This window comes from Adiantum capillus-veneris, chromosome 27 (genome assembly GCF_014529385.1).
Source record: "Adiantum capillus-veneris isolate H3 chromosome 27, ASM1452938v2, whole genome shotgun sequence".
Taxonomy (NCBI): domain Eukaryota; kingdom Viridiplantae; phylum Streptophyta; class Polypodiopsida; order Polypodiales; family Pteridaceae; genus Adiantum; species Adiantum capillus-veneris.
Genome location: NC_140957.1, coordinates 124440852 through 124456583, shown reverse-complemented (window position 1 = coordinate 124456583; position 15732 = coordinate 124440852). Strand labels below are relative to the sequence as shown.

General features: G+C 40.8%; 1 protein-coding gene across 1 annotated transcript in view; it reads left to right on the top strand.

Moving 5' to 3' along the window:
- The first annotated feature begins 14503 nt into the window (after nucleotides 1-14503).
- Nucleotides 14504-15732, top strand: part of PPDK (pyruvate orthophosphate dikinase) — a 35317-nt gene continuing 34088 nt past the window's right edge. Inside the window, exons 1-4 of the mRNA XM_086502486.1 lie at nucleotides 14504-14779; nucleotides 14904-14960; nucleotides 15061-15294; nucleotides 15435-15572. Coding sequence (XP_086358612.1) covers nucleotides 14507-14779; nucleotides 14904-14960; nucleotides 15061-15294; nucleotides 15435-15572 — 702 coding nt within the window. The 5' untranslated portion in view covers nucleotides 14504-14506. The remainder of the gene's footprint in view (nucleotides 14780-14903; nucleotides 14961-15060; nucleotides 15295-15434; nucleotides 15573-15732) is intronic.

Sequence of the window (15732 nt, the reverse complement as noted above, 5' to 3'; positions counted from 1 at the left end):
GGAAACAAGGACTTGTAAAAGTTTGTGTAAGCCAGCCCAAAGTACCTTATAGGTAGTCCTCAGGTGGTTTCTGTACATACCAATCTGTTAAGTTTTTGTATGCCAACCCAAAGTAACTTACAGGTATCCACAGGTGGTTTCTTTAGGATATTGCCTTAAACTGGGAAACAATAACAGAATCAGAAAAATAACACTTCAATGCTAGAACATTTCAACAGTTTTAAACTACTTGAATAAAAAAAATAACATTCCAATGGTGGGATACAAAGACAACACATCCAACCAAAAGGAATATATTTCATCTTCATCAATTTGACATCAAGTCATTACATGAGTTACAATGGCAATCAAAATGAAGCCAAAAAATTGGTCTCCACATGGAAAGTAGCATATAAATATACCAGGTTCTGCCTCGGGTTTAGTTTAGTTACAAAAGGTACATAAAGGAGAAGATCATCCAAAAAAAAGCAATGGATGTCATCGTCGTTTGCACTCTATGGGCATGAGCTGCGGCCCACATAAGTACGCATCATACGATGTCTTTTCAAATCCTTTTGCAATTGCTATGAATACATACTTGTCGTCATCAGTAGGTTTTGATTTGCTGAATGTGTCCGCCAAGGCACGGCGATCTGTAGCATGTTGCCACCCTTCCAGCCAGGCCTTTAGATCTTTTGATAAGTATTGGTTGTAGCGGTGCTCAAAACCAGGCACTATGATGTAAGTACCACAGGGATTATAATGACATTTATAGGAACTGTTGTCAATTAAAAGGACATTGCAGGTATCATAGCACTGCAACTTCACCAAAAGAATTTGCAATACCTTGAAAAATGTTAGTCTTCCACCACCAAAACAGTAACTGTCCACATCACATAATTGTTGTCCAGCCCATCCACTAATATAGCTGTGAACCTGGGAAAACATCTTTGAATTCTTGAGCCCACTATGTTGAGCATTGCACTGCTCCATATGTAGACTTTTGTCCATGTCATAGTCAATGCAATAAAATCCTATGCATCTTTCGGAACAAACAGGTACCTGCCATCCGCCTCCTCATGCTTGACAAATGATGTAGCCTCAATATCGAGGACAGACGAAGGGTCACACTTATCAGGTGTACATGTAAGACAAATTACACCATTAAGATCTAATATGAGGGCTGGTCGGTTTGGATCATCAAATGGCAAGGAGGAGATAGCTGGGGGAATGTACGTTGGGGGATCTCTGATGATGATGATTTCCTCTACGGGCAGCTTGAGGGTCCCCTTTTCCTTTGGACACTCTGTAAAAGACAACATTCAACATTGAAAAAATAAACACGAGGTAATATTTGACATAAAAGCGACAAAAACATAGAGGCCGATAAAAACATAGACATTGCACTTATGAAACATAAACGCAACAAAAACATAGAGGCTGACAAAAAAGTTTCTTTTTCATTCAAAATCAAGAATCACAGATTCTTGTATTACAATTGAAGAGTCACAATTTCTTGCAAACTCGAGGCTTGGGAGGGTGGGAAACATTAGAAGGATTGCGGAGGGGAGCACTCTTTCTGGGAGTCTTCTTCACGGTAGGAGGTGATTTGGGTGCTTCCCTCTCTCCCATATCTCCATGTGCATGTTGAGCATGCTGCTTTGAACATGTGGACTCCGAAGGTCTATTCTTTTTGGAAGGTCCACCTATGTCATAAAACAACACATCAGCCCCATGCAGACATTGCCTAGAAGTTGACAAGTCCAATACCATTACCACTTACCATCACCGTTTTTCTTGTGCTTCTTTGACACCCTCACCATGTCACTCAGATTGATGGGAGAATCTGGATTCTCATCACTAGCTTGCATGCGCTGTACTGCATCCACTCCCTCTTGCGCTATTGCCTCCGCATCATCAACCATTGCATCTTCCTTTGGACTGCTTTCTCTTGGTTGTGGCTCAACTACTACTGTCCTTACGGGGGGGTCTACCTTCACAGCTGGAATCCACACTATGGGCTTCAGGGGTAGCTTGTAGCACAACCTTTGGCACGTCATCCTGTATCGGTGCCACACAAGGAATATGGCCAGAACCTGAAAGCACATCAGTGAAGTTCAGACTTGTGCAATCAGTAAATACTTGAAGGCAACCTGAACATTTCTTGGATTTATATGAGATTTGGAGCAATGGCAACCAACCTATATGCAAGAGCATTGATTTAAGTGAATCTAGAATACTCCTCTTGCAAGAGGCGTCCGCACATACCGTCTATGATCCAAGCCAGGCAGCAAAACACCCACAGAGCATGGTATACATGACCACATGCTAGTGTGTATACACAAACCACATGGGAAGCCATAAATGCAAGACCACATGTGGCACATAGTCCTAGAACAGAGATTGTAGCCTGCAAGTGGCTCAAGTGCTGGCCAGCTGTCGAAAGCAGTAACATTGTGTCACCAGCCTTCACCTCTCTAGCTTGGGTTAATTGAACCTTTGACATCGTTATCTCCATATATTGTTCGTTTTGCAGGTCAAATTTGTCTATTATATATGCTCTCACAAAAGTTGATCTGTTGCACACACGTACTCGCTGATGCTTCCAAGTTAGTCACTTCTTTTTGCATGAAAAATGAAGAACAAAAAGCCCACAGGGATCAGATCTCAGAAGCACCATTATAACCCAAAATACAATAACAAGTACCTTTAAGTGAAAAAACTACCATAAAAAAGTACTTTGGACACTCCCACGTAACAAAATATCTGGCACTGCAAAAAAACCACCAAGGCAATGAAAAATACCATGGCAAGTAGAAAAGTACCTTGGACACTACCACCATAACAGAAAACTACCATTCCATTAAAAACATTAGGGCAAAGGCTATTACCATAACATGAAAGACTGTCATGATAAAAATGCCACCATGACAAAAAACAAAGCACAATGACAGGTACCTTGGGCACTACACAATAATCGGCAATGACCTTACAACCACCTTGGTAGAAAAAACTACCTTTACAAGTACCTTGGGCACAACCACCATAGCAAACAAACTTCCTTAAAGAAACAATCAACCATAACAGAAAAAACCCATGAAAAAGTACCTTGGGCACTGCCACCATAACAAAGATGGCTTTCCATGAAACCTCTAAGGTAATGACATATACCATGGAAAGTAGAAAAGTACCTTGGGCACTACAACCATAGCAAAAGAAAAGTACCATAACAGGAAATATTGCCATGAAAAAAACACCACCATGATCAAAAGAAGTACCATGACAAGCATTTTGGCCATTACATGACACCTGGAAATATAGCCATGACCCTTGCACCTGTCATGGTAGAAAAAACTATCATGACAAGTACCACAATAACAGACAAACTTCCATGGAAAAAACAAACACCCATAGCAAAAAAAACCACCATGGAAAAGTACTTGGTCAATGTCACCGTAACAAAAAGAGAGCCATGTTAAAAGAAACTACCATGCCAAGTACCTTGGGCACTATTACAATGATAGAACTAAACAAGAGTGCAAAACCAAAGTATAAAAAAAGAAAAAACTACCATATAAAGTACCTTGGATTCTACCACCTAACATAAAAATAGCCATGTCACAAAAGAACCCCACAATAGAAAAAGCTACCTTGTCAAGTAGGTTGGGCACTTGGCACCATAACAGAAATAACTGGCATGACAAAAACAACCACCTAAATAAAGAGAGTACCATTTCAAGTACTAGGGTATTACCACATAAACAGAAATAACTGGCATGACAAAAACAACCACCTAAATAGAAGAGAGTACCATGTCAAGTACCTAGGGCATTACAATATAAACAAAAATCCTGCCTTGACTTAGTCGACACATACCTTGAGACAATCCACCTCATCTCTTATGTTCGAGCTGCTTGCATCGGCCCCAAGAGCTGTGAGTGCACTAGTTAGAGCAGCCATCTTTCCTTCAATCATAAAAAAATCAGGGTCGGTATCGATAGCTCCCTTCATGCTGAACCGCAATATATGGAGCTCCTGCAATTGCTCCTGAAGCACTGCCGCAACTGAAGATGTCCCTTGTATCTTCCACACATTTTGGTTCCTATCTTGTAGCTCTACTCTCACATTATCCAATGATGTGTTCAAAACCGTTAATGCATCCCTTTTTGCATCTAGAAACTGCTCCACGTGTGCTTTTACTTACTAGTTTATGAAGGAGGCACTAATTAGAGAAGTGCTGCCAAAAAACAGAGCATTTTTCCCACTTTTCTGACTTGCCCCGACATTGTCAAGACGAAGGGGCTGCAGTGTTGTCCCCTCATTGTTCTCCAACCAATTCTTTACTTTCTTGTCAATGCCACCCAAAAGCTTCTTGCAATGGTCCAAAACCTGTTCACCAAAAGTAGCCCATGCAACCTTTTGACCTACAGAATCTTGCCGAGCAGTTGGGCATCGCTCGTACACAAACAACCATGCAAACTTGTGTGTGATCTCTTTGGGCTGGCATGCTTTGGTAGACTTTATGAAACAGTACCCTGCATTCGTCTACAAACTCAGGTCGCATCATATGCAGAAAGATTTTAGAGCCCTTCTCCCTTTTCTTCATGAAGACCGACAACCAATCCTGATCTGTGAAATCAGCCTCACGAAGGTGCTGGTAGAGCTTGCCCTCCAAGCTTAAGCCATACTCCTCATGCAACTCCTCTCATGTGTAGCAGAATCGAGTTTGCTTGGGGTATTGAATCTTCCAGGAAGATCTTGCTGCAAACCATATTTGACAGAGTAAACAAGCATAAACAAACATTGAAAATAACATTTCTACAATTGAAGAGACAGAGTTAATATGTACCAATGCTTTTGTTGCCGATAGTTTCAGACTTTATGCCCAATGTTGTGGAACTCCTAGGCTTGCTACTGGATGAAAGCACGGTAGCTAAACCACCATCAGTTGCTGCCATGGTGCACTTTTGCGGTGGAGTCTTCATATCACTATACAAACAAAAAAACACAATCCATGATTCACAATGTCCTCAAACAAACACATTGCTCAACTGCAACAAAAGAGAGAGAGAGAGAGAGAGAGAGAGAGAGAGGGATTACAGTATTCGTTGAAGATTGAGGTCGCACAAAGAGGGCAGGCATCCGTAGTTCTTCCTCGCTCTGTTCATGCAGGGTGCATGAAGATGGAGTAGCGTGTGGGTAGCTTCTTGCTGTGTAGACAGGCATGCAGCAAAAGTCATAATCACCCTCTACCCGTAAACGATGTTCAAAAAATGATGGCATTCTTGAAGTGGAGGCATTTTCCATTTCTTGCAATTTCCATGTCCTCGATACATTATTTGAAGGGAACAAATAAAACCTGAGAACTACTTCAAAAACCACCTAGAAAAGCCCTTAAAACTGACCACCCTTTCATGCTTTTAGCCACATATGTGTGTTGTATCCCTTGTTAATTTGCACACAGACTTTTGTGAGCATAAAATATTTGGCGCCTAGTGCTTAAGTGTGTGGGCACACTTACTCCCCCATTCATGTATATGGATGGAGCAAAGTTTCCAACTATTCAAGTCATCACTTGTCATAGGAGAACCATGTGTAGTTATCCTTTACAAATTTATCTAAGTGAGAGAGATCTCTCCTTTGCATTATACTTCACACCTTAGAACATGATGGATCATGCTTACAGGTGCCCTTAAGAGATTTCAATAGCTCACCAACTGACTAGGTGAGGTTGAGAGCATCATCTCAAATATTCTATTTAGCCTTATATTGTTTTTTAATGTTTATTGTAGCTTAAAATCATGCTCCTTTAGTTGCTCTTTCCATCTAGCTTTCTAACTTCTGATTGTTTGTCTGAAATCATGTGATACTCTCTTGATCAAACATATCTCAAATTGTGCACCATACATAAAGTCGTGTCACTAACATAGAGCATGAATAATAGTTTAGGATCCCTTTCATTCTGGCTCAAAAATTTGGTCGAGCTTTATATAATTTCTTAGTCTCAAAAGACATACGTCTATCCTTTTGAAGTAAATGGCTTAGCATTTGTTTTCAACATAAATAATACGTGGATCAACCAATATCTAGAACAAGATTTGTATCTAAAACTACATAATAGACACAAGAATCTTAGAATAATCCTTGATAAAGTTGCAATAGTAGCCAACCCTCCCAAGGAAAATCTATAGTTCCTACAATAGTAGCCAACCCTCCCGAGGAAAATCTATAATTCCTACAAATTTGTGGGTTGAGACCACTCAAGGATGATGTCATATATGCCAATTTTTATCTCCAAATACACAATTTTATGCAACGTATCATGGAACAAGATTTGCAAGAACTTGTAATGAAAGTCTCACTTGGAGAGTATCACTATGAAACCTGGAGTAGAAGATAGACTTTGCTCTTTATCATGTTTGTTTGGATTGTTTCAAACTTGTCCAAGTTGATAGAAAAGATATCTCGTCCATTCAATTGAACCAAGAGAATCTCGATGGAAACCAAGGGGATTGTACTATTATTGTCCAATGCCATATGAAAATTTCATCATTCTAGCTTTTTGTTTGTCACCAATGGCTTAGAAGCTCCACAAAGAGAAAAGTCATTGGATTTGTAGGAAATGCTTTTAAAATCAACTTGGAAAATGTTTTATGTAGGCAACTTTAAATTGAAGGGAGAGGGAGCGTGAGCTTATTCAACCTATAGTGGGATGACTAGGGTCAGAACACCCCCCCATTCCATTCTTGCAGAATTAAATTCCTACCAAATTTCCAACGTATAGAACTCCCTCATGGATGCTACAAGTCTAATCAATAAAAGAAAGCTTGTAATCAATTGTTAATTCTAATCTAAGGTTTTTTGTTAAAATAACTTACATGCACCATTCCAACGACACATGCATCCACTCATGGTGGCATAAAACCCCTACATGCAAAATATTGAAACAAAACTAATTTTACTAAACTCATCTTTGAAACATTTTTGCTTGCTTTGGAGATGATTTCTCCTTGCATATGATTCTAATTGCGTGCAACTATACCCAATGATTAGGAAAGCAGTAGCAAGAAATTTAATTACGAGTGCAATTGGATAAGAAAAGATAAATAATGATGATTGTTAAGAAAATTAAGAGTATGAATTAAGATTTTTTTAAAGAAATAAGGCCAAATACATGATTAGACATGCATTAATCATATGTCATTCATGTTGCCAAGCCAAATCCTATTTGACGAGTTAGCGAATATGATCCACTAGCACTATTCCATAGTTTTGATACCAGCATGAGGACCCCAAATAGAGATCACCATGGCCGTGACCTTTGAGCGGCTCCCTTGATTCCTCATCCCTAAAACCATTGGCTAGAGTTTGATGAATCACCACTTGCCTAGAACCTCCCCTTAGGGTGTCATCTCCCACATGATGCATGTCTTGACACCATAAATAACAATAAAGGATTGCAACTTAGTTTGATGTCCTTATATCAACATGACAAGGTTGGTGTTGATGCATTTGGTTTTGAAGGCCCTATAATGTGTGGAAGAGGGTGGGAACCTTGATCTATGTCATTATTAGGAAAACGTTTTTTAAATTTCATGATTGGTTAGTGTCTATGTATGCTCCACATAAGCTGCATTCAAGCTATGTGACATTCGTTTGAGACAAGCAAGGACCACCATTATGATCATGCACGTTTGTATGGTTTTTTTTTTCCCAAAAACCATATCGATTAATGGATGCAAATTGGGTTGGTAGAGTTTTTGTGAAACGGCATGCTGATGATTCATCTTGAAAGCATTGCTATTACTAGGAGGAGCCAAATGCAATCCATAATGCATTGGCCTAGCACAAAGATAGAGTATTAAGAAGATGTCATAGCAGCATGTGAGGTCACTTGGCTTTGCAAGCTACTAAGTGATTCCAAGCTTTGAGTTGGAGAAAATTTGTTGAATTCTGGACAACCTTAGCAACAAACAATTAGCTAAGAACCCAATGTACCATGCACAAACCACACACACAAAGGTTTTCTACCATTTCAATCAAGAGAGAGTCTTAGCCAATGCATGAACTTGGTCCATGTTAGCATACAAGGTTAGACATTATTCAACATCTTTAAGAAGGGTGGGAGGTTCGAAGCTTATGGTTTCATTGTGTCCTAGGAGTTTCATCAGGTAGAGTTGAGCTCGAGAGGGAGTGTTCACAGGCCAACTCAAGATGAGTTTCCACTCACAACATGGACATTTGACCATCATATACATTAATGCGATATGCTTCCAACACCAGCATATCTTTAGCAAGATTTCTATACTCTAGAAACATTTAGGTCTATTGACTTACCCACATCTTTCTAGGATGTTCACATTTGGACTGAGTCATACATCTCATTTTTATCTAGTTACTATCCAAGTCAAAATGGAGGAGCAGTTGAATGCTATCTCTAACAGTCTATTTTCATCTTTGCGATTGTGTGTTAGGTATGTGTGTTTGTGTGTTGGAGCTCCCCCCCCCCAAAACAAAAAAAAAATCTTTTCATGGAAAAGGCCATTCAAAACTATAACAACAAAAGAAGTAATATGGAAACCTTGCTTAATCGATTTCATACAAAGCTATAGTGAGAACCCCATTAATAAACTGTAAGCTTTGGTCTATGAGCTTTTATCCTCGAGAGGACCAAATCTGATTACACTCCAATTATAAAGACTAAAGAACCATTCAAAACTATCACATGCTTTGCATAGATCAACCTTGAAGAAGCAAAAGTTATAGTAACTCTTTGGCATAATAGCATATAGGAGGATATTCTTGCTTTGAAGAAAATCTTACAAAATTGACATACTTAATTCAATATTTTCTAAGCCACAAGAATCATTAGTAAAATGCTCACTTTTGTTTTTTCTATCTTGAAAGTGATGTTGCTTAATTGAAAAGCAACATTTACATGCTCTTAGGGCTGGTAAATTAGTATAGGTAGCAAAGTCTCCTTGTTGCTTAGCTTGAACGTGGGCGAGAGTTTAAACATTGAGCAATTTCCTACATCTCACACAGGTTTATTGATTGCCTTTCTTTTTATGTTCTTTAATGACGAGTAGGCGTGTTTGAAGAATTCACAACAACCGATATGAAAAACAAGTGAAGAAGTCACGAGGCTCGTCGATTAGCAAGTAGAGAAATTTCGAACGTGGGTCTTAGGTTACTCTATAGTGGAGTTCCTTACTTCCTATAGTCTGAAGTGATGCATTAAATAAAAGTGATGGTGCCCTTTTATTTGATGAGTGAACACAACAATGTGAATAACAATGGATAGTGGATGCGACTATGTTTTTATTTCTAAGGATGTCCTAATTTTTTAATCTTAAAAATTGGGCCTAAATTTGTGACATGGTGCACTATTTGATGAATGGTTCCGATCTGAATCATTAATTAATTTATTTTTCATTGAAAACAAGGCAAGATACTCTTTTGAAATCCAACAAAACATAAGATTTTAAATGACAATGCATAAAATGTTTTCAACCAATGACATCTTTCTACCAAAACAAATAAAGAAAGGTATTGAAGATTGTGGAAAGAAGAGCATCCATACCTTCCACCACTTTTATATTCATTGCCCACTCTTTTGTGTCCAATCAAAATTTTCTCTTTTTGAAACTCCTTTTAGCAAAAGCCAGAAAGAGTGAAGCAATGCTAAGATTGCGCCAGGCCAAAGATACAAAAAGAAACATATCGCATACATAAACTTGTCAAAAAACAAGTAATATGTTGCGAGCTATGTCTAGTATGCTACATAACACCTTAAAAATTGCTATGCACACTCTCCATTGAAAACATATTCATGTCCTCCTTCCTTAAAATTGCATGGAGGGACAAAACTTGTGTGCAAAAACACACATGATCCATCAGTAACTGCCGTGGTGCAACATAGACAATGTGTGTGTCTTTTAGTTGTGTGGCTTGCGCCTTGCAAGCCTTTGTTGTTGTATTGAAGAGGAGTGGAAACAAATTGCGATATTACCCAAGAGAAATAAATGCGTACAAAGTAATATGTCATCATGATTCTAGAAATCAAGTGTTTAATAGGAATCTACAAAGATACTCTTTGTGAAGGAGAGATGCAAACGAAAAGAGGGAGGCATGTTGCGGGTGAGCATGAGCTAAGATGTAAGGGCAACTAGTGACGTAGGGAAGCAATCCAAGTGGCAAAGCCACGGAGTGCGAGACGAGGACATCTCTATGGTAGCAGATGATGACGGATGCCCTTGCCAGCTGAACGCAGTAGAGCAAAGGGGAGGAGTAGGGCAGGCCACGAAGAGGGGGGATGCCCTAGTATTTTTTTATACTGTGTATGTAGCCAATAGACAACATCGAGGCCATTAGCCCAAATGGCTTAGCCCAACATGTTTGGAGTTGTCCTCCTGGGTCCGCATGAGTTTGATCCCTTAAATCCTTTTACATGGAAAATCTCCTTGACCAAAACATGGGTTCAAATCCCTTCAGTCTTGAGTCCTCATGGGTTCAATACCTTCAGCCCTTTTACAAGGGAAATAGCCTTGACCAAAATAGAATCATTGAAGATTCTATCTAATAAATGTGAAGTGAAGGAAGGTAATATGGTCATAAAAATTTTGGGTTCATTTGTTTTAATAGGAATCTAGCTAGATCCCAATGAAACACTTGAGTAGTAAGCAAAGAAAATGAAAAGAGGGGAGGGATGGGGTGGGTGCAGGTGGCGAGACAGGGAAGGTTTGCATGGTCGCCCCATCAACAACATGATGCAAGGTTTGAGTGAAAGCAAAGGAAATGAACAGAGAAAAGAGTAATTTAAGTCCTGAAAGGGATTGCCCTTTCACCAAAATGTACTTCGACTCTTTGGTCTCAGGCGTAGTAAACTAAATAGAACCATCCTCAAGAAAGGGGAAAAGAGGGGGGGGCGGGGGGGTCATAGGTGGCGAGACATGGAAGGTTTGCATGGTTGCCGTTGACAACACGCTCGAGGTGGCAAGACCCAATAGGCAAAGACATGGAGATGGGTTGGAAGGAGCGAAAGGGGGACTTGTGTCCGAGGAGCCAATGTACCTGGAGGTAGTTGGAGCTCTGTGGTGGAGCTGTGTGCGCGATGGAGCAAGGGAGAAAGTTGATTTTTTAAGAGCTGGTGAAGGTGCTATCGAAGAGCACAAATGGCTCTCGTGCGGGTTGGTTAGCGCAGAGGATGGAAGTTCTTAGCCGCAATGTACTGGTTCAAAATGTCATAAAACTAATATCTAATTCTCGTAAGATGATTTTCTCATGAGGATGGAAGTTCTTAGCCGCAATGTACTGGTTCAAAATGTCATAAAACTAATATCTAATTCTCCTAAAATGATTTTCTCATGTTAAACTGATCATTTAATATGGGAAAGTGCCAGGGGAGAAAAAGCTAGAATATTGGTTAAGTTGGTAGACCGCCGGCCATAGTAGGGATCCAAAAGAGGGAAAATAGGGATCCAAAGGGGAGGCCATCTGCAAAAGAGCCCATTAAGACTTCCAAAATGCTAAGGTTCCAAAATTCAAAGGTTGTGTCCAAAGGTCAAACATTAGGGAAATTGGATGCTTTGTGTGTGTCCCAAAAGTCTTCATGCATCCCTACATAGGAGGGGGCGAGCCCTAGTTGTAGGAGATGAGAGAGAAACTCTCTCTCTCTCTCTCTCACACACACACACACACACAAGCTCCCTTTACACAAAGGGAATGAGGGACACATGCCAACTCCCAAAGATGTACTCAAATCCTATTGGATGACCTTGGAGGTGGACCAATGAGAATTAGGCTAGAGTAAATCTAGTTTAATGAATTTCAAAACACTTAATAAAAGAACCAATAAGAATTAAGCTCTCTAGAAGACTATTGGACAGTCTCCCAAGGGGTCCAATGAGCATTCAACAGCCCAATGGTTTGCTTGATTCCTATTGGCCAGGAGACAAAGGGGTCCAATGAGAGTTTAGTTGCATTTATTAATTACCTAAAGCTCTCACAAAAGGGGAAAGGGGGACACATGTCAGAAGGCTATCACTTATGCTGCTTAATTTCCATTGGCTGAGACTGGGGAGGTCCAATAGGATGTGAGCATGAGCAAACAGCAAGAGGGGTCGACCAAGAGAGAGAGGGGGCTGATTTTTCAAAGGCATTATTGACTTACACACTCACACAATCTATGTATGAAGCAAGAAGACTCTCTCTCTCTCTCCTTCTTAAGATTTAATGGAAAGCTTACCACCTACTCCAAGCTTGTGAGAAGGGAGGCCTACACCAACAACTCTTGGCTTTGTGATGCAAATCCAACCAAGAGCCAAGCTTCAATGCATGCTCATCTCCTCTACCATGATAATTACTAAGCTAAGCTATGCTAATAAGAGTGATTATGTGAGGAGATGTATATCTTTCTCGTAAGAATATTCCTTCTTCCTCTCAATCTACTCTCATACCCCGCTAGCTCTCACCATCTTCGAAGGTGTGTGAGGTCTTGGGTCTGAGAGCGTGAGGGAATTGATGTTGTGTTTAATAAGTGTTGTGCTTAGTGCTTGAAGTTTCCATCTTCATAGCAATAGCTAGTATTGAAGGAAAATTGCTTAATTTTGTTCATGCTATCTAACTCGGTGTTATACTTTTTGTTGCTCTCTCCACCCAAGCACTCTTGTTATTCTCATTAGGAATCTATTCTAATGAAATGCTCACTATGTTCATGCTATTTCGCTACACATAAGTTACTGGGCCATTAAATGTTACACAAAACATGCTACTCAATGCTTGTGATTTTGCTCTCAATTGGAGAGGAAGGGAAAGGTTGTGACATAATTGCGTTTGGAAGTGTGAAAGACAAATTTTCTATCAATAAAAATGGGTGGATAAGGAAATGTGGACGTTTTTGGGGGGGGGGGGGGGGGGGGGGGGGGGGGGGGAGAGAGAGAGAGAGAGAGAGAGAGAGAGAGAGAGAACTTCCCATGCACTTGGAAGGCCATAACCTTTCTATTCCAAAGTTCATTAGGCAACCGATTTCATGAGAGGAAAGGGCATCTAGAAAGCTAGGGAGATGAGAGACAGTGGCGAGACCTTTTCAAAAGGGAAGGGTAGGGAGGCTCCCAAGAGAAGTGAATGATTGACTTTTGTGGAATAGATAATTCTCTTTTTTGTTGCAAGGACCAGCAATGCTCTCCCTTAGCCTTTAATTTCAGTGGCAAAGGGCCTCTCCCTCATCACACAAAGTCCCTTCTCCAAGGCAACACAAAGCATATGAGCTAAGCACTTCCCTCACTTTCAAAGTGGGGACACTATAAGCAACTATGGTCTTACTTTACTATCACTATAAGTAGGATCCACTCACTTGCCATTGCACTCAAATTCTATCATATATATTTGAAATACATTTATTTATGTGCTGGCCATTCCACATGTATTTGCTTGTTAGACATAAATAATCAATAGGAAAGACATGTACTATGTATAGACATTTCTCATTAGCTCTTTCACTATCCCACCCATCCCCATCCGAGTCGACCTGCAAACATGTTGGGTTCAAACTAGGCGGTAGTTGTAGCAAGCTCATAACGAAGAGGAAAATTCTACAATGGTCGAGCAATCCCACCCACCCTCGCAAAAATGTAAAATTGCAATGTAAAAAACTGACACCAACTCACTAAGGGCTAATTCGATTTCGAGTTTTCACATCTGACCATGCTAGCAAGACTCTCAATTGTTTCTTTTGCTGCACCAGTGCACCTTGTGAACATAAAGCTCTTTTTGGCAACAAAAGCCTCCCCTGCACACTCATACTGCAGTCTGCAATCCCTTGAATCCCCAATATTCATTTAGCACACACATATTGCCTTAAGTTCTCTTCCTCTTAGTTGTCCTATGTGCACTCATACTCTTTTAGCACACACATACTGAAGTTCTCTTCCCCTTGGAAACACTGGCTTATAACGCCTGACCTGTGACTACAGGCGGTTACCAGACTCTCATTCCTGGGTTTCATATTCTATTGTGTTGTTTGTCTTCCCTCCTCTCCCTCCAACATCCTGCTCTCTACTACTGTTCATACTTGCCTTTCACCACCCCTTTGAAGAGACATGTCTGTCTTCTGCTCCTGATTGGGTTTGTACGTACTCTTTAGCTGCCATCCCCACTTGGCTTCTCTCTCTCTCTCTCTCTCTCTCTCTCTCTTCAGCTAATTGTGCGCTGCTCTTTTTCTGCTAAAAATTGAAGCTTAGCTCCATTTTAACAAGCCAGGTCCAGCTGCTCTGCTACTGCCCATTTGCTCGATTTTCTGTCTTTGCGATTGCCGATGTGCAGAACTTCACAGCCGTTGATCGCTCATTTGAGGTAAAGCATTGTTATGTACTCGGAGTATTGTGGGTTGGTGCAACACCCACCGCAAAGCCTGAATTGCGCTTCCGAGCTCACTTTCATCACTCACACACACACACACCCCCACGCACACGCACGTACGCAGCTTTTGTTTCTGCACACGCACACCCCCCCTACACCCATGCAGGCGATGGCTGCTGCAGATGCCTTTTCGAGAGCAGTTACTCGTAACCTGCCCTCTTTCCAACAGAAGGGAGGGAAAAATGACACTCTATTGCCAATGGTGCCAACAATGAAGCACTCAAGTGCAAATGGATTAGGTACCACCTTCCTGCCTTCTGTCGAGTCCTTGAAGCTCCCACAGGCACCGCCTCCATCTGTCGCTGCTGCCATTTACAAGCCCGTACCTCAGAAGATCATAAATCAATCTGCTGTTGTGACTCCGCCACTGCTTACAAAGCAGGTCACCTCTATTCTGCTGATCTTTCTCTCTGAGTTCTTGATTGCAGCATTATGTGTATGGATGATAGGCCTATGTTTGCGTTGGAGATGTAAAAACTGCTAATTGTTTCATTAATTTTCCACAGAGAGTGTATATATTCGGAAAAGGCAGGAGCCAGGGAGATAAGAGCATGAAACAACTAGTAAGTCTAAGCCAAACCACCCAAACATGCATGAACGAGAGAGAGAGAGAGAGAGAGAGAGAGAGAGAGAGAGAGAGTTTTGATTAATTCTACTTTGTAGCTGGGAGGTAAAGGAGCAAATCTCGCAGAGATGTCTAGTATTGGCTTGTCAGTACCACCAGGTTTGACGATCACCACAGAGACTTGCCAGGAGTATGAGAACAATGGCAAGAAGTTTCCTAATGGTCTGTGGGAGGAAGTTCGGGATGCACTTCGGATTGTGGAGGAAGATATGCAGGCAAACCTTGGGGACCCATCCAAGCCACTTCTTGTATCCGTACGATCTGGAGCAGCAGTATGTGTTATGGTTTTTACGGATTTTTTGCTTGCAGGCTCTTTTAAAGCATTGTAAGCTGCAGCCTTCGTTATTCAGATTGTGTTCTTAGCAGAGACAGGAAAAAGCTTTGGGGTTGAGTGTGATTTCTATGGTAACAGATTTCGATGCCTGGCATGATGGACACTGTGCTAAACCTTGGACTGAATGATGATGTGGTGGTCGGGCTTGCTGCCAGAAGTGGGGAGCGGTTTGCTTATGATTCTTATCGTCGCTTCTTGGACATGTTTGGAGATGTGGTGAGCTCCAAATCTGAAAATTTCTTGTGATGTTTGATTGCTTACATGCGTACGGAAAGTTCAGTTAAAGCATTACTTTTTACGTGCTTTGAGAGCACGTTCACTGTTTGGACTCTAATGTACATGGAGAATACTGTTTTGCTTTTTACCTGATGTTTCT